The 19649-nt window shown below is 26.3% G+C and overlaps 2 protein-coding genes across 2 annotated transcripts; both read left to right on the forward strand.

The window, feature by feature from the left end:
- Nucleotides 1-274: 274 nt before the first annotated feature.
- LOC132922656 (protein FRG1 homolog) lies at nucleotides 275-3043 on the forward strand. The gene is made up of 6 exons (XM_060986281.1): nucleotides 275-525; nucleotides 712-791; nucleotides 853-978; nucleotides 1526-1692; nucleotides 2323-2525; nucleotides 2817-3043. Exons 1-6 carry the CDS (start codon nucleotides 467-469, stop codon nucleotides 2962-2964), a joined length of 783 nt encoding a protein of 260 aa, XP_060842264.1. The 5' UTR covers nucleotides 275-466; the 3' UTR covers nucleotides 2965-3043.
- A 6619-nt stretch (nucleotides 3044-9662) lies between these two features.
- LOC132921467 (uncharacterized) lies at nucleotides 9663-19311 on the forward strand. Its single transcript, XM_060984509.1, has 14 exons — nucleotides 9663-10216; nucleotides 10322-10442; nucleotides 14461-14723; nucleotides 15050-15301; nucleotides 15422-15574; nucleotides 15653-15778; nucleotides 16248-16476; nucleotides 16579-16709; nucleotides 17068-17310; nucleotides 17539-17788; nucleotides 17869-18078; nucleotides 18144-18291; nucleotides 18417-18513; nucleotides 18595-19311. The coding sequence occupies exons 2-14, from the start codon at nucleotides 10382-10384 to the stop codon at nucleotides 19114-19116; spliced, it is 2685 nt and encodes an 894-aa protein (XP_060840492.1). The 5' UTR covers nucleotides 9663-10216; nucleotides 10322-10381; the 3' UTR covers nucleotides 19117-19311.
- Nucleotides 19312-19649: the final 338 nt, after the last annotated feature.

Genomic DNA, 19649 nt, shown 5'->3' on the forward strand with positions numbered 1-19649 from the left:
ATTTTAAATGTCATTGTATTCGTAATTTGAGGCTTTAAATAGTTTAGTTATAACACAGACCATGGTTATAATAAAAAAAGCAATGTTTATTGTTTATGTTTATATCGATTATCGATGATTGATCATTTAATATACATTTAATGTACTGTGTAATTTACACAAGCGTTGCCAGCGGCCAGCCTTAGCTATATAGTAAGGTATATTGGTGGTTACTGATCATATTCTTGTTATCAATTCATTATCAGCAAAATTATCAATGTTTATAAATTTAAAAAACGCGTCCATAATCCACTATCATACCTATAAAAGTAAAAAGTAACTTTACTACTAGGCACTAACTACTTTCAGTACTTCTTGAGTTCGACAAACCAACTTGAAATTTAATATTGTTCAACGCTATATTATAGTGTTTCTATTTTAATTGTAATCTCATTCACCCTTAAAATTATCTCATAATCAAGTAATAATGTCAGAGTACAACAAAGTCCGGGTATCCAAGTTGGTATTGAAAAACGAAAAAGTCAAGTAAGTTGAATAAACGATGGATCAATTAATAATTGAAAATGTTTTCTGTGAGGCAATATTTATTTGAGCTGCTACATCATTTTAAGTATAACATAGGTTTAAACTGCGTAGTATTGTTGTGTCACAAAAAAGAATGCAATTTTATATAGGCATAATATAATTTAAAATGTATTTAATAATGTTTAGAAAGAAGAAGAAAAAAGACAAGTCTAAAAATAAAAATGAAAAAATTAACATTGAAGAAAATCAAGAAAAAATTAACCATGGTACATTGACAATTAATCAATTTTTTCTTAGTGTGTTTAACATTGTTTTTATTATTCACAGGAAACTGGGCAGAGGCAAAATTGGTAAGCGAAATTTCAGGACCAGTAGCTCTTGAATTTGGTTCTCAGACCTATGTTACTGCAATGGACAATGGACTGTTTACACTAGGCCCTCCTCATAATGAAGGTTAGTTTTTTAAATAATAGTTTAATACAGTGGTCGGCAACCTTTTTGGACTCCCGGGCTACATTCCTAAATTAATAAGAGTTCGCGGGCCAGATAAAAATAAAAATGTTATATTCCAAATTATTTATCAAAAAAAAAAATTTAAAGCGGGCTGTATACAATAGACACGCGGGCCGCCGGTTGCCGACCACTGGTTTAATATGTGGGATGACTATATATATTTTTTTACTTCTGTTATCCTAAAAAGCAAATTGAAATGGTATTGTAGTTCAATTTAAGTTTATAAAAATTATAATTTTTATTTATTGACTGTAAATTTAATTTATATATTTTTTAAATTTAAATTTGTATTATAAAATGGAATAGGTTGTATATATAAAAAGTATTAATAAATTAATAATTTTGGAAAATAATTTATGGAAAATTGTATAGTAGATATATAGGTAATTATATATATTATAAATATTAGGTATAAATTTAAATAACAAAGATTTATTTTATTTTTCTTATTAATTTTATGATATATATTTTTGTATTTATTTAATAGGAGAAGGTCCTTTACCAGAAGAAATTTTAACAGCTATTATTGTCAATGAAACAAGAATTGCTTTAAAATCTGGGTATGGTAAATATTTAGGTGTTGATAAAGATGGAATTATAGTTGGAAGATCTGATGCTATTGGACCACTAGAACAATTTGAACCAATTTTTCAAGTAATAAAATATAAACATTTATTTCAAAGTGTTAAACTATATAATGGTACCATAGTCATATAAACTTGTTTATATGTCTATGAATGATACCAACAAATAATAATGTGATACCTATTATACAACATACATATCCTATTATTATAATATTATATTTTATGGTTATGAGGACATTGTGTGGTGTAATATTTGGCCATAGTCACTGAATGGTGCTGTAGTCAAGCACTTCCCGTTATTGTTAGCTCTCAGACTTGTAACCACTTGAAATGTTAGCAATGAATCCATGTCCCATATATAACACATAATCCTAAAACTTACTGTACCGTATTATAACAAAAAAATCCTACAGCTAATGGTTAGAGTTACCGAAAAAAAATTATATGTATATTCACCAACAGTCATTTTTCTTGCCATTATCATTTATTTAATTCACATCAACCAGAATAACTTTGATTCTTTGTAGATTTTTGAAAATATCAAATTAGTTTATTTTAGTTATTGAACAGTTTAGTTTGGCACTAATACTAAAAATAAAAATATAATTTAAATAATTTTATTTATAGACATTTTAACTTTGAAAATTAAAACTAAAATAAATACTGATGTAAATTTTATTTTATTGATAAATTAAAGGATAACAAATTAGCAATCCTTGCTTCTACTGGATGTTTTATTAGTATACGAGATGAAGATGATTCTTTGGTTGCAAAAAATCGAACTGCTGGTCCAAATGAATTAGTTAAAGTTAGACTTCAAGCTATCGAAAATACAGAAGAAGAAATTGATAAATTGGACGAAAAGAAAGGAAATATTAAAGACATAGAAAAAAATTATGTGTAAGCAATCTCATCATTTCTATATGCTCATTGCAGAATTATATTTATTTATTATTTTATTTTAAACCATATTATTATATAAGCAATTAAATTTATATTTTTAAGTTTGTTATAGTTTTTATTTATTTTTATAATATTCAATATTAAATTTTTGTCACTACTATTTTATTCATTAATATCATAATTTTTTTTTTATATCATTGAATTTTAGGACTAACTACTTTTGCATTACTTACCTAGTATAACATACTAAAATATTTTGTTTTATAATAATATTTATTATTTTATCAGAAAAATGTTTCAAAAGTTTCAAGATAAGAAGATGCGTATGATCGAAGGGAAAAGAAGTGAATTGAAGAAAGCTCAACAAGAAGGAAAATTACATGAATCATTATTAGATAGAAGAGCAAAAACAAAAGCAGACAGATATTGTAAATAGTATACACTATTTCAATGTATCTTTATTAAATTAAGTGTAATTCTTTTTAAATTTAATTAAAATATATAACATTAAATTACCTACTTGTTATTTGTATATACTAAACTCCTTAAAAGTTAAAATTTAATGAAATATTGCTATTATATATTTACATATCTCAAGTAGTAATTTTTCTAAAAAAGTTAATTTTAGTAAACCTATAAAAACATAGGCAGTAAGCAACCTCCAAAATACTGTTTTTAACTATATTTTTTAAAACTAATATTTAGGTATCTTATTTCTGAAACCACTTGTCAATAATTACACAAAATAATATGTTAATGAGCTTGTTTCACTAATGTTACACCAATTCTACACACAATATATCATAAGTAGGCGCCTATATTTTTTTTATAAATAAAACGAAATATTTATTGTAATTTATAAATTAATTTTAAATTTTAATCAGCTTCCATGATTATAATATTCCTAATATAGTAATATGGATTTTAAACATGTTTAGTTTTAACTTTTAGATCAAATATTAAATAGATACCAGCCACACATACTTCAATTGGGCGTAGACCGTTTGGGTGAGGGTTTATTCAACTAAAAATACCGTTTGGGTGGTATGAAAATGCTCATAATATACATTCGGAAATTAATTATTTAAATATTCTATAATAGTCATTAATAATGTTTAGCAATAAATAATAATATCATCCCTATCTCGTATTTGTCACCAGATTTTTACCTCGCATATAGGTAAAAATAATTTCACTCGCCCAAACGGTACAAATGATAGTCGCTCAAACGGACTATTATTTTTTTGGTCAAAATTATTATCCTCACCCAAACGACCACCCTTCAACTCATCCAAAATGGTATCTAATCTAAGGTTTTGGACTTTAGTATTGCCTATATCAAGAAATAAATTGTTATGAATAAAAATATTTTTTTATATTTAGATATATAATTATACAGTTGGTTCATGTATACTGTACAGAAATATAGCATAATAATCATAAGGGAGTAACTTAATAACAGTTATATACAATACCTAGCTTTTAGATGTGAGAGAAGCATCATTCGCACTTCAACGTGAATTTGAATAAGAATTTAAATCTCTTAAAATAAACATAGGGCGTAATGAAGCATTTAGAATTTAGATGGATACTATAAACATACAATTATAATGACATTGTACAATATCAATATAAACTTATATTGACACATTGGGGAATGGCTCTGAATATATTAAATTTATATAAATGGTTTGAATATTAATTAAATTGTCCGTTTTTCATTAAATCTCTGTTGCAGTGTGACAGTAGCGGGTGCAAAATGTTTTAAAAAGTCGAAAAGTATAGAATAGAGATAAAATTTGCATAAAACGTATCATAATCGTTTCAAAGATCGTAAATATTTATGAGACAACGGTTGGGAATCTGGATGACAATAAAATCGTCCGTGTTTAATATTATATTGTATTTTCAAATTCAAACGAATAAATAATATCAATATATCATAATTTATAATTAAAGGTATACGTATGCCCAGGCACGGATCCAGATGAGGGTGCTAGGGTGTTATAGAACCATTAGAACCCCACTTGGGATGTTGCGTCCTGGAAAATAAATACTCTACACAACATGTATTTATCAGCAGGCTGGGCGCATTTCTAAACAAAATTGGTACCAAAAAAATTAATACACACTAAAGCACATTAATTTTAAGGACTAAAAAATAGGTAGGTACTTATAATATAGGCATACATATACTGATATACCGAGTGTCTTGTGAGGATTTACCCATTGCGATATCTCCTGAAATAATACACATATCATAATTCTGGGTTTTTAATAAGATTCACAGGGACAAAAACTACAAATATTTCATGTTTTAATTTATTTTAATATTTTGGTAAAAAGTTAAAAAACTATATTTTTTTATTTAATTATTTTCGAAAACTTTAAAGATAGCCACTTTTTAGAGTTCATTTTTTGAAAATATTGACATTTTAACATTTTAATTTCATTAATCTCCTGATTTTTAAAATTTTTTCTAGTTTCGAAAAAAACTACAAATAGTGGTACTTACCAATATATCAAACATGTGGCCCGCGTGCTTGTACGGTCGGCGAACGCTTTCAGTGTAATTCACAGATTTTCTCGAAACTAGGAAAAATATTAAAAATCAGGTGATTAATGAAATTAAAATGTTGAAACGTCAATGTTTTAAGACAAATTAACACTACAAAATGGCTATCTTCAGTTTTTTGAAAATAATTAAATAAAAAAATATATTTTTTTAACTTTTTTACTAAAACATTAAAATAAATTAAAACATGAAATATTTGTAGTTCTTGTCCCTGTGCATTTTATTAAAAAAATCAAAATTATGATATATCCATTATTTCAGGAGATATCGCAATAGGTAAATCACTAAATCCTCACAGGACATTCTGTATATTTAGGTACTTGATTGAATCATAGGCATATCAATTTAGTTAATTTAGTTTATATATGTATATCTAATATGTATGGTATAAAATATATTCACAGTATTCATACCAATACACGAGGGTAAATAATCCAGAAGTGATTCGATGGTGGGGGGAGGCAGAGAGTCTTTCTCTGCAAATTATGAAGTTACTAAGGGTGAAGGCCTTCCAAGGTAATTTTTTTTTTCATTGCCGCAATGTAATTTGACACTTAATATCAAAAATTCATAGTGACAATGCAGAAAATGAGAAATGTATTGTAATTATTTAATGTATTATTATGATAGGTATTTAAATTATAGATATTTTATTGAGGTTTGCATTCGGGTTTATGTAATAATATGTTGTAATTAAAAATGATTCGAATGATTATGAACTTAAATCGTTCAATTTTGGTCTAAATTGTTTGAAACAGACTTATTTTCATGCAGGATTATTTATTATCCGTTTATTTGGTTATTGTTTATATTTAGTTTAAAAATTGTATACATTTTATTATAATTTATTAATATAGCTACCTATTTAATGAGTAACAATAGTTTTCCACTTCCATATTATTGTTGTTAAATTCTATTCATATGCAAAATAAAATATTTGAATAGAACAATTGTAGATTTGACTGTCAACTATTGAGTTTAATAATACTTATAATTTATTAATATAAAACTATCACACTTATTATAGATATTATTATTTCATACCGCTTATACTGTTACCTATTACATTCATCCAGTAGCGTAATTTGGGTAAAATATCAGAAGTTGCAAAAATTACTTAGGATGCACAAACCTGAAACCCTCAAATCCCAAGGCCCCAACATTATAAAAACAATCAATGTTTTATTATAATCGTATTATTATATAATATTAATAAAAAATACATTATAAATAATAAATCTATATATATGCAGGGGCGTATTTAGGCACAGGCCCTATAGGCCCGGGCCTAGAGCGGCAAATTTTAACGATATTTTTTTACAAAATTACAATAAGTATTTTTTCATTTGATGAAATCAAACTTAACCCTAATTTTTTGTTCGCACAAAATTAAACATCTATCTACATGTACCTACTATATTTATACAAATTTGCCGAGGAAAAAAGTAGAAGAAAAAATTTAAAGTTTTAATATTTGTAATTTAATGTTCATTAATAATGTATATTTTTTAATATAATATTATAATATAATAAATTGTATATTTAAATATGTTTTATAAATAATTTTAGGAATGATGGAGGGGGGAGGCGGCAAATTGGAAAGTGCCTATAGGCGGTAAAACCTTAAATACGCCACTGTATATATGTATAATGTATATATGTTATTGTTTTTGTAGTTTTGTCCTATAAGAAAAATACAACACCTAAAGAAATATATTTTTATATTTATACATGGATAGATGTTTATTTTACATAAAACTAAACTTAATTAAATATTGTAATATGTACCTATGCTATATTATAATTTATTGTATTTATAATAATTAATAACTAAATATTAAAAATAAAACTTAATTGGTAGGTACTTATGGTATAAGTTATTTAGAAAACATAACTTATGTAAAATTATCATAGGTAATTTCTTCTTTGTTCTAAACGTATTTAAATATTTAGCTTTAGTATAAGTATGTAATTTACTTCATTATTACTACATAAACCACAGGTATCAGTGATGAATTCAAATTTCAGAGAGATAATGTTATATAAATAAGAAAAAAAATTAGCATATTGAAATACTTAAGATTAAAATCCAATAATTTAAAAAATGTGATATGCATGTATAAGTATAACTTACCTTAGACAGCTTAATAACGAAATTGTCCATAATAAAATTCGTTAATAAAATATATTAGTAAACATAAATTGTTTTCATAATTAATTATTAATTAATAACTAACCTATTTAAAATTTTTTATTAATGAACCTTAAATATGGATATTTTCAGGGGTTGGAAATTTATACTCCCAGATTATATTTTGAGGCAAGTGCCACGCTTATGAATTACGACCACCAAATTACGCCACTATAGACTCATCGATGATCGATCGTTTACATAGATAAGCCGTGTGAATTGGTTTAATTTAAAATTTAAACGTATAATATTCGTATATAGACACATAGTTAGGTATTTATTGTTTTGTGGACGTAATGCGCAAGCGATTCCCACGACGTCGTTGATTTAAACTTGAAAAAAAAAGGTAGTTATTGTTAAAACATGGGTAATTAATTTTAAATTTATGTATTTTATGGCTGTATTTTACTTTTTTCGTGACAAATGATAATTTGGATACATATTATATATATAATATAATATATATAATACATATATATATATAAACCTATTTAGGTGCCTATATTGTGTAGATAAATATTACATAGCTATTAGAAAATAGATAGATAGATAGATACCGATTGATACCTATTTAATATTATATGGCTCATAATAATGATTACAATATGATACAAGTATTCAAAAAATGTATCTAGTTCTTATATAGTTATAGTTTATTTATGTATATTATCAGGGTCCCCACAAGGGGGGGGGGCTGATGAACCTTGAGTACAGGGGCCCGTTAAAATTTATTTGTAATTTGTATACAATTGTATAAAAGGCCCGGACAAACATTTAGTACAGGGCCCCTGTATATTATATACAATCGGTAAAACAATAAATTTGTTTGTTTATCGTCGGTCGATCATCTAACTCACACGTCATACTACACCCATGCCAGTATGACGATAATTATAGTATTTAATTGATTGGTGAATTTCCGAAAAGTACTTGGCATTTGCAAATTGCCAAGCCCGGCGGCGCCCGCGTAAATGTATTTTTAACAATATCGATCTACTATTCGTGGGCAAAATGCAAAAAGTATATAGGTACCTGTTTTTTTTTCAAAATAAAAACTTATTAATTTTTTAACAATAGCCAAAGATTTATACAAGTTACAAAAGCTCAGCACTATTATTAAATAAATAATTGCATATAGGTACCCTTTACGAGTGACGACCTTATACCCTACCCATATATATTCCTATATTACCCATATCCTGTGTGAATTGTGGCGGGAAGGGGGTACTTTATATGTTACTTTATACTTTGTACTTTATAAGTCAGGGAAGTACAGTATGGTTAAGCTTTCATGGCTTATAAATCATGTAATTTCATACGAAATTAAATATTTTCATCTAGTATACTTAGAAAAACTTACGGTCTATAACTTTTATTTGAAACTTGATTACGTTTTTTTTTTATAAATACGTTTAATTTGTGTTTTACTTTTTTTTGGAAAAATACGGATTTACCCCAAGTGTGGGGTAAATTCGTATGTACCCTGAAGCAAAATCGTGTGAGGATAAAATTGTTGTACAAAAACACTGTTCATTATATCTATTGGAAAATTATCAATTTGTATTGGACTTTCATTTAATTAATTTATAAAGTGTGAAAAAATATAAAACAACATTTAAAAAATCGAGTAGTAGGTAGTCAAATATTATATATATTTTAAACTTTGTTAATTAAAAATTTACCTAAACGGCAAACAATATTTTTAATCTTTCAAAATGCTAGCAAATTATCAACACAATTCAATATTATTAAAATGTTTGGTTAAATTGACTCATAGCAATAGTTAAAATATAAATGTGCTAAAACCATATGGAGTATAATTATATGATTTTGTCCCAATTATGTCCACATCATGATAACAATTATTGATAATATTCCGATTATACGATTTTGCCCCACATACGGTAATACCCCGCTTTCCCCTATATAAATATTTTAGCATACCCATTCTAATTACATCATATAAACATATTATCTTGATCTATCAGACATTTAAATCTACAGGTACGCGCATTTTCTCTTTACACTTTGCATCCCATTGGCCACTTTGAATAGTTTTCTAATATACAAGTCCATATACTCCCTTAGCACATACATGTCATACATCATATGAATGTATTATGAATATGATGTATATTGTATACGACATACGAACGTTAGGCCGTCGAAATGGATCCACGACAAAGGGCCGTAAAACCCGAGTGACTGCCGGTCCGCAGTATAATAACGCGTGTAGCGTGTAACGTGCGCGCGATCAGTCGATAAAAGTTTGAGTAAAGGTCCGCAAGGTTGCGCCCCCACTGCGCGAGGGTGAATATACCCCAAGAGGAAAAGTTACTCACACACATAATACGTGCACATAGGGGTTGGGAATATGCTCTCTGACCGTCCGTCGCGGTGGCGTCCATTCATATTATCCTGCAGTCGTGATGTAGCGTTCGCGTGTGCTGCCGATATGTCCATAATATACGCGTCAATTTTTTTTGTTTTTTTTTTTATTACTCGTGCAATATTATAAATAATAATTATACTTAAGCATATTAATGTATAGCATAGGTACAGCAGTAAATTACCCATGTGCTTTCCTCACCCCACCACTGGTTATATACACGTTATCGAAATGTGTATAAAAAAACATGCATAATATTCTATCGTATTATGTGTGAAACGAGAAGACTAATATTTTAGTGCAATATCTAGGTTTAAAAAAATTATAGCTCCTATCCTCAATCATAGGTTAATTTTTTATGAAATGTTAAATGTGTAGTATTTATTATTGTCTATATTGCACTACGAGTAATAATTAATTCATAATAAATCACTAATAATAATATATAATTAATTCCGTCGATCTGAATATGTAATGTAGTTTTTTTTCTTAAAACATATAATTAATTATTTGATTTTAATTTTGAATTAATAGTAAGTATAATTTATAACTTCAATGATGTATCAAATATTATAAAATATGTGGACAATATTATATTTATTTATTAAATAACCAAACATTTTTCTTTTGTATTTTAGAACGATGTTCTACACATTTTTATGAGAAATGTTTGATTAAATAATTGTGAAAAGTAAAACATGATTGATCCTGGAATCACATTTTTCAACACTTTTTATATTACTTCCTGTTTAACCATCGGTAAGTACGAATCATATTCACGTACATATAATATTTATAAGTCATTGTTCAGTCTTTGTTGATATTTTTTATGGGTTTAGACTTTTCATACCTAGCAAAGATTATATATATTTAAAAACTTGTAATTAATTTTTGCTATACAAATACTGAGATACCTACCTATAATGTTTTAAAATTAATTATGTACATATAATATAAAAAATTAAAAACATTGTATTTTAGCAGTGACAAATCTGTTTTAAGAAATGTAAACAATCATTAGTGTTAGGTAATGTCAGTTTAAAATGAAGTATTTAAACGTTGCAATAAGCAAACAAAACGAATATAGGCGCCCTCTTGAGACATTATTATGTATGTAGAGTACGTACATATACATAGTATATTGTTTATATAGTCAGTTGTTGTATAATATGTGCATAAGTCAACATAGCGTTCGCATGTATTATATTTATATAAAATGACTGGGACTTCCATAGTTCCATTCATCTTAATGGAGTTTTACTATACTTAAGATGTTAGGGGGACATGAAGCAATACAATCAATATTTACACTAGGTTCATGTTAAATTGACCTTAGTAGCTACAAAAAAAACCTAAAACACATTTAACACGCAACATTAGTTGTTGTGAGTTCGTGACCATTATACGATATATATATATAAATAAATATATAATATATATACAGTGTACATTTAAAGAATAGGTATTACAATTTATTATTTCGATTTTTGGAGTAATATATATCGATATCCGTTATCTGCGCGTATTATAATAGTTAATTAAGTACTTATATTATAATATAATACGTAGTAAGTACGCGTATAAAAGTACATTGCAGGCTATCAAGTATTATCTATGTGTATGTTTACTTATTTAGCTAAATGTATTACAGTTTGGTAGTGTTAAAATAATTATTATTTACGTTAAAATTCAAGTACATGAACATTTATTTAGTTTTAAACACAAATATTTTATTAAATGTATATAAATTGTTATTTTAACAATCTATCTCTTCAACTCTTTTATAACTGTTATTATAATTGTTATTAATTAAAAAATTGAAAATAAAGAATGTATAAAGTATATAATATGAGTTCTAATACTAACGATAGGTACACCCTATAAAAACATAAATATATATATAAATACACTATACTGTATGTATTATATACACTTATATAGACTCACCTAAGTTATTATAGTTATACTCCATACATTTTATGTTCAAGTACGTACACTTAAATTATAATATAATATATTCTAACATAAATGTTTTTAATTTTAAGTTGAATATAATGTTAATTTTACATATAATTAGGTTACGAATTAAATTTTTGTAAATTAACTAAAAATATTTAATGAAACATAAACTACAATGTCTCATTATTGTATAGAAATGCGTGTTAAACATAATAACTTATACATAAATACTGTATATCTAAGTAGTAAGTAAGTATATGCACAAAATATTAAACTTATATTCAGGCCTCAGAGTTTATAGTTTTCTTATTAAATAGCCTAATAAACATTTCACAAAAAACCATGTAAAAACTTAATGAAATAATTATTTACAATTTTTTACTTAAATATTTAAAAAATTAAATACGTAATTATTAACACGACAAAATAAATGTATATCATACATATTTATAATTAAATTATAGTACCTTTAGACAGTAAAATATTATTTACTGATGCTCATAAAGTAAAATGATAGTACTTATATCCATTACCGTCTGCCTGTCTGTATGTAGTCAAAATTATTTTCGTAATTAAAATTAAAATTGATAAGTACTTACTCATTAATACCTCTTAAGTAATTTTATGCAGAAATTATAAAATATAGATCCATATAGACATTTGGTAATAAAGATTTAATGACTTTAATAACATTTTCATATTTTTGTAATATTAGGTATATAAGCGAAATTTAAGATATTATAATTTTATTAGTTTTTGTTCGATATTTATAATTTATTTTATCAATATATTTGTCGTATTAGATAAATTTATTATATTTTTATTTGGTTTTGATACTACCAAGTTAGTACTTACTAAATAATTTTATTTTTATCTACATCAACTATTAGCTATTATCACTCACGATTTGTTACTCTTATTTTTAAATACATTCACGTATAACTTTATTTTTAAATCCAAATATATTCTCTTTCAAAATGTAGTTAAGTTTTATCTACGCTTAGGAATGATATATAATATAAGAGTATAACATAAATACTCTTTACGAGTAGGTAACCAAACTTGTGGTCGAGTATATAATATACTAATTACTTATATAATAAGTAGTTGGTAATTTTACTATTTTTACCTTAATTTCTTCATAAAAAAATGCTGCTTCTAAAATCTACCACTATAGGTAGGGAAATATTGTGTTTAGGACACTCTACTTCTTAAAAATATTACTCTATATATTTTTAATGAACGATAATTATTTAATATTTGAACGGCTTAATCTGCACCCTCTTTTAAACCGTAATTTAATATTACTGTTGTCCCTCGAACATAAACTCTTATACAGTTGATTTTCTTATATTATACTATCAATTTATTATTTAAAGTCTATGCACCTACCTATTATGCAGGAGAAATTGAATTATATAACAATATTATTTTTAAGGTTTCTTATATAAAAATCAATATTAAGACTTAACTCAAATAAATCATAAATATAATATAAGTAAGCAGAATATAAATATTTGGAGAACATATCAAATATAATATATATGAGTAGTGAGTAATTATTAATGACTATACAATATTAAATATACAAATATAGTACTAATTAAGTAATGTTACTATAGGTATTTATTATTATTTATGTACTATAGTGTACTTAATAATGTAATGTAACTATAATGTACATATTAGAAATTTGTTGGTACCATATAGACTATAGTCCATGGACATTTAATTTGAATAAACCTTTATCTTTTATAAGTTATAACTAGAAATTATTTAAATGTTTATATAAACTTAAGAACTTAATTGAAACAAATTCAGGCCGTATACAAATAATATTAAAAAGTAAGTTATATTTCAAATTGACTAGATGTTGTCATAATAAGTTAATATTTATTATAATTCTTAATTATTATTAATCTGGGTAAGTTGTATTCAGCCGGCGTGTCTCAAGCTTTTAAAAGTTTTTTTTATTATAATTATTATTTTATAAAAAAAAAAGTAAAATAAGTCATAGAATAATAAAATAGAAATTAATTAATATTAAAATTGTGTAATAAAGTAAAATTTTGTTTATTCAATTTTGATGTAAAAAATTAAATAATCCAAAAAAAAATGTTTTTTGTCGAAGAAAAAATATTTTATGTACCGTGACAATTTTGTGAAGAGCAGTGTGTTGTATTTAAAAAAGGTTAAAAACTACTGATCTAAACGTAATCGAAAAACATTTTTTGGGAAGGTAGTTAAAAAAATATGCAATTGCCAGATGCCAAAAATAATTAATATTAATAATATAATACAAGTTTATTTGCTATTTTACTCGATTTCGTTAAACATAATAATTCCAAGATATTGTTTTGTAATTGAACATAATTTATGACTTGTGTTTATACACATTTTAATATATCTTTTACGTTCATAATAATATAATGAATTATAATAATGTATTACACATTTACAACTAGCCTAGATGCTTATAGGTTATAAGTTATAACGTATAAGTATTTATTTATAAATGTACAAATATAACTTATAGCTATAGATAGTTTTATTTTATCAATTGTATAATTTTACAAAAAAAAAAAAAAAACACCGTAACAACAATAAGTTAGATGACTTCGTCAGGAAGTTTAAAAAAAATGATAATAATGATAATTAATAGTTAATAGTGAGTGGCTATATTGGTTAAAAAATATTAATCTTCGTACATCAAGATCAAATTCTTAAAAATAAGTTTAGATTATATTTGAATCAATATATTGTTACGATTATTATAATTCTGTGAACTATTAATGATAGTTTTTTTTTTAAATTTTAGTATGTGTAATAGCTCAAGAATGGTTAAACGTAACATCTAACTATACTGCGTTAATGGGTGACCTCAATATCGACATATTGGAGCCAGGTATTGCTGTGCAGCTTTATGAAGCCAAAAATGACAATTACACATTAATGGGCACAATACCTATCGATAGGAATTGGCAAAATGTTACCATACATTGTGGCGTTATCACTAAAGGGGGACACTATATAATTCAATTAATTTCTAATGACACCACTGAGGACGATGACATAATTCAAGTAAGTAGACTATATTCTATGATGATAAAAATATATTTTAACACGTATCTAGCCTAATATAATATAGCGTCGAAATTAGTGTTATTTGAAAACATTTCTGTTGTAATTGTAGCATTAATATAATGAATATTGTATTATAAAAATAATATATTTTAGTATTTTACTTCAGATTGTGTTTTAAATTAAAATTATTTTGCCCCTTCTTCCTTTGTCTTGCGGTTAGACTGATACTATATGTCTATTTAATAGCTAAAAGTTCAATTTTGTATAATAGCGAATGAATCAAATAAAATGTGCGTAATTACAATATGAATAAATTATTATAGAACGGACAAACAGTTGAACTCGACGTCCGATGGCCGAAAGCCAGTTTATCATTCGAACCAAAACGGATTACTACTTACCCAGACCCGTGGAAACAAGTCGTAATCATAATGAAGTTTGAAGGGCCTCAATGTGAACCTGCCGTTGGGTCTGCTGTGCCCATGCTTTGGCTCGACTTGATGTACTGTGGTCTATCTGCCAATGCGTGCAAGAACGTCTCCAGAGAGTCGTCCCGCGGTTCTATGGAACATTTGGTATGCGTGCATATTATATGTATTGATCGGCTTAAATAATTTGACCACATATACAACAGATGTATATGTGGTCAAATTATTTAAGATGTGTATACGAGCTTGTTGTTTTTTTTATTGCAGATTGTTCATTCTGAACAAATTCGTGGTTACCCGAGATTTAGGAAAATATTTTTAAAATGCGATGTTTTTGGTATCGCCGGTTTTTACACGGCGGTATTAAGGCCACCCAAACGCCGGGCAGCCTTCACCCACATCATGAACGGGCAGTTAGAGGTAGGTATTTTTGTAAAATAATATCTTTACTACAATAATATTATTTGTTTAATTAACTCTATTTTGCTTAAAAATAAGGTTGTTCCGAGCAATGAATTCTCCTTGAACGTACACGGGAAATCGATATTCCCTTGTGATAACCTTGGTGGTGGTGTTCCCGTGATGTTTCACTACCCATCGTGTATCTTGCCAACGTCAGACAAAGTAATAAATTTAATCCGTTCTCTAGTGTATACAATTAAAGAAGTCGAGTATTTATTTTTAGTATACCTAGTCAAAGGTTTTTTCTCCCATACATACAAACTAAATACATTATATAAACAAATTGTAAATATCTACTCTCTTAAAATCTTTTGAAAATCTTCCAAGTATGTATATTTTCTTGGTCTAGTATTGTAAATATATTTTAACTTTTGAATAAAGTTTATTCAAAACTGATTCAAGTTAAAAAATTGTTCATATCGCATTAATGGTTATGTTTTATTTGAATTAAATTTTCTATATGTTTTAACAATATTATGTTATATTATAATTATAATTTATAAGTTTTAAAAATTCTATTATCAGAAAAATTGATTATTTTTGCTTAAAATATCTTAAAATATCTTCAAATTTCATTTTTTTAAATATTGATAAGTTAGTATTAAAATTTAAAATATTAAAAAAAATTTAGATCAGACTGTTTGGTCGACAACGTGAAGATGTGTCTACACTGCTACCACCAACCAAATTGCATTACGTATCCGAGCATCGAATAGTTAAAGGCCGTCATAACGTGTACTTCGATTGCGAATTGTTCTCAGAAAAATATATTGAATATTGTTTCGTCTATGTTAATCAAGCTATAAACAGAGCGTATACAAACATTAACACCAACTGTGTGCCGACATTACCAATTACTGGTATGCTACACTAATGATTAATAATTGCATAATAAATTATAGTAATAAGTAATAACATATATTAATAAATCGAGTAAAATATTTAATCACGTGATCGACTAGATGATGATTCTGGACAATGGAGTAAGTGGAGTGAATGGTCACCGTGTTCGACTACGTGTTACGGAGGAACTAGAAATAGATACAGGACTTGTGACTCGCCTCCGCCAAAATATGGAGCCAAATTTTGTCAAGTAGGTGCAGAACTGCAAATTACACATTTGCACATTTGACACATTTAAATTTAATTTTCTATCAAAGTTATTTATACGTTATATGAATTATGAATACTTATGTACATCGTATACTTATAATATCACACCGATAATTTTAAGAAAAATGGTAATAATAATGGAATCGTACTACTAAGTACTAGAATATATAAATTTACTATGTAGTTAAGCGTCAATTTTATTTATCACATGTTTATTATGTTAACTTAACTATGAAAATTATTAAAAAAATCGTATATCATGTAAATACCATTAAACGGTATAATAATGAATAGGTATACATTCAAAAATAGATTAAAACATTAAATATTGATCTTAGGGTTCATCGTTACAAACCGAACCATGTGGTGAAAAACAAATGTCTGGCAATGAATGTGGCAAAATTGAACATCAAATTCAAAAATACAATAATACACCAACTACCGGATTTTTGCCTACATATGTCAGTGATGAACTAGGCGCTGAATGTCGATGTGGATGCGTTATTCACATGTCTAAAGCTACTCGAACATTATCTGCCACGACGAAGGGATGTCCTGGACGATCGTTTTGGTTAATAAAAGTATGATTAATATTATTTGATGTTTTAAATTTCAATAGTGTTAGACTCCTATAATAACATTTTTTTACATGAATATAATGTGGATATGCCATATATTATGGAGCGATTTTTAGTTATCTTTGTTTCGATATTTTTAGAATTATTTTCTCAATTAAATACCGTTTATTGTTTTTTGGCTATACGTTTTATATATTTTTTTTTACTAAACTATTAATATATTATATTTAGGCTGAAGATAAAACTACTATACAATTTGATTTCATTCGACTGTTTTTATCATGTTCGAACCAATGGATTAAACTTCGCGATGGCGACTCGACAGCTTCTAACCTTTTAGCACATTTAGAAGGTACTCCAGATTCTACAAATCCTATTATGTCAACTGGATCATACCTATTGGTAGAATTCTTTTCAAGTATAACTGTACTGTCAAATGGAGATTGCTTTGGAGGATTTTTCGCTCAAATAAATCGTATTGGTTAGTTTAAAAAATATGTTTGATATTATTTTTATATCCAAATGTTATAATATATAAATATATTTTATTTGTTTTCACAGGATTTAATAACGGGTCTTTACCAAATTCAAGCCATGTAGAATTCAATAACAACTTTATTTATTTAATGTCAGATATTGATTCATTTTTAGCTACAATTTCAGCAATTTTATTATTTTTGCTAATTACTTGTATGTGTTTTTCCTTGCAATTTGCTGAACGTAAACACAAATACCATAAAGCTATTACTACAATGGACAAACATTCTAATAGTACGTAAATAAATTATTAAATATTTTTCACCACAATACTATATAATATAAATGTTTATTTTTAGTGGGTTCAACTTGCAGTATATTAAACGATAATGAATGTATGGCATCAACTACTACGTTACAATCACATGTACCGCCAATTCTAGAAATTTTGGATATTGATGAAAACCAAAATGATGCGGTTGAAGGAGAAACAATTTCTATGACTGGGTAAATTTTATAGTTAATTTTTTATATTTTATACTGCTATAATCGAATATATATTCTTTTTAATAATATATGAGTGAGTACCTACCTATTTCTTATAATGGAAAATTATACATGATTTTGTTTAGAAGTGAAACAGTACCAGAAAATATAGTCACATGTTCATCAACAATAGATCAGTGTACACCTTTTGTATCTCAAACGTCATTATCTTCAAGGAAAATTGTTCGTATTGATATTATATTTTTGAAACTATTATAAATAATAAATATTATATTATTGAAATTTTTCTTGATTTTTATTTAGATAACTCAGTCGACATCAACTTTGAACGACCGTCGAAAAAGTCATAGACAAAATCCGTTGACTAGTAGTACAGATTCGAGCATTCACGGCCACGATGTGTCAGACTTAGAAATGGATTACTACGATTATAATGTTCAAAACACAAACAGTGTGCCTGGATCTTACATAGGAATGGACCCGGCTTATTGCTTATGGATACCTCCTTTATCGGACAAAAGTCCCGGCGATCACCATGAAAGTATGGAAATGTCCATTTTGGATATAAAAAACGACAAGTGCAAAAAAAACTGTGAAATTAGCAATAAATACAATAATAGGTTGTCTGCCGATAGTGAATCGACGTTAGTTAGCGAAGACTGTGTTTCATTAAAAACGCTAACATCGTCACCAAAAGCGTGTTTTTCTAAAAATAAACAAAAGGCTGAATATATAAATGATTCGAGTATCAAGTTTGTTGACGAAGATGACGGAGTTGATACAAAAGACGTTTATATAGATAATAAAGCAGCTTATTCGCATTAAATTTCGCTTATAAAAGCCTTTGAAGTTGAATTTTATACAACTATATATATGTACATTGTACTTAAATAAGTTATTTTAATAATTGAGTTTCGAAAATATATCTTTTATTGTACATTATAATTTTGATTTTAGAAGAACTACCTAGTTGTTTTATGTAGTAATAATATTTTTTTTACAATAAATAGATCAATAAATTATTGTCTTAGTGACCTTGGTGTTAAAAATATTTAAATGTATAAAATATGATCGTAAAGTTGAAAACGAACAAATATTTTATAAAGACATTTTTAAACTATTTTTTATATTAATTAGTTAATACTATTTTGGAAAGTCGTTTAATTTTTAATGATATATTATGTAATTTTGACTGATGATTAAAAATTTTAAAAGCAACAAAAACTGGTATATTTATAACAATTATAGATACCTATTTTTAATTTTTAAAACAATCGATATTCGATAAGATAAATAACTATATTTTTGATAGTTACGTTATCCGATTAGTAAAAATTAAAATTAATAAATATATCTAG

The sequence above is a fragment of the Rhopalosiphum padi genome, chromosome 2, assembly GCF_020882245.1.
Source record: "Rhopalosiphum padi isolate XX-2018 chromosome 2, ASM2088224v1, whole genome shotgun sequence".
NCBI classification, from domain to species: domain Eukaryota; kingdom Metazoa; phylum Arthropoda; class Insecta; order Hemiptera; family Aphididae; genus Rhopalosiphum; species Rhopalosiphum padi.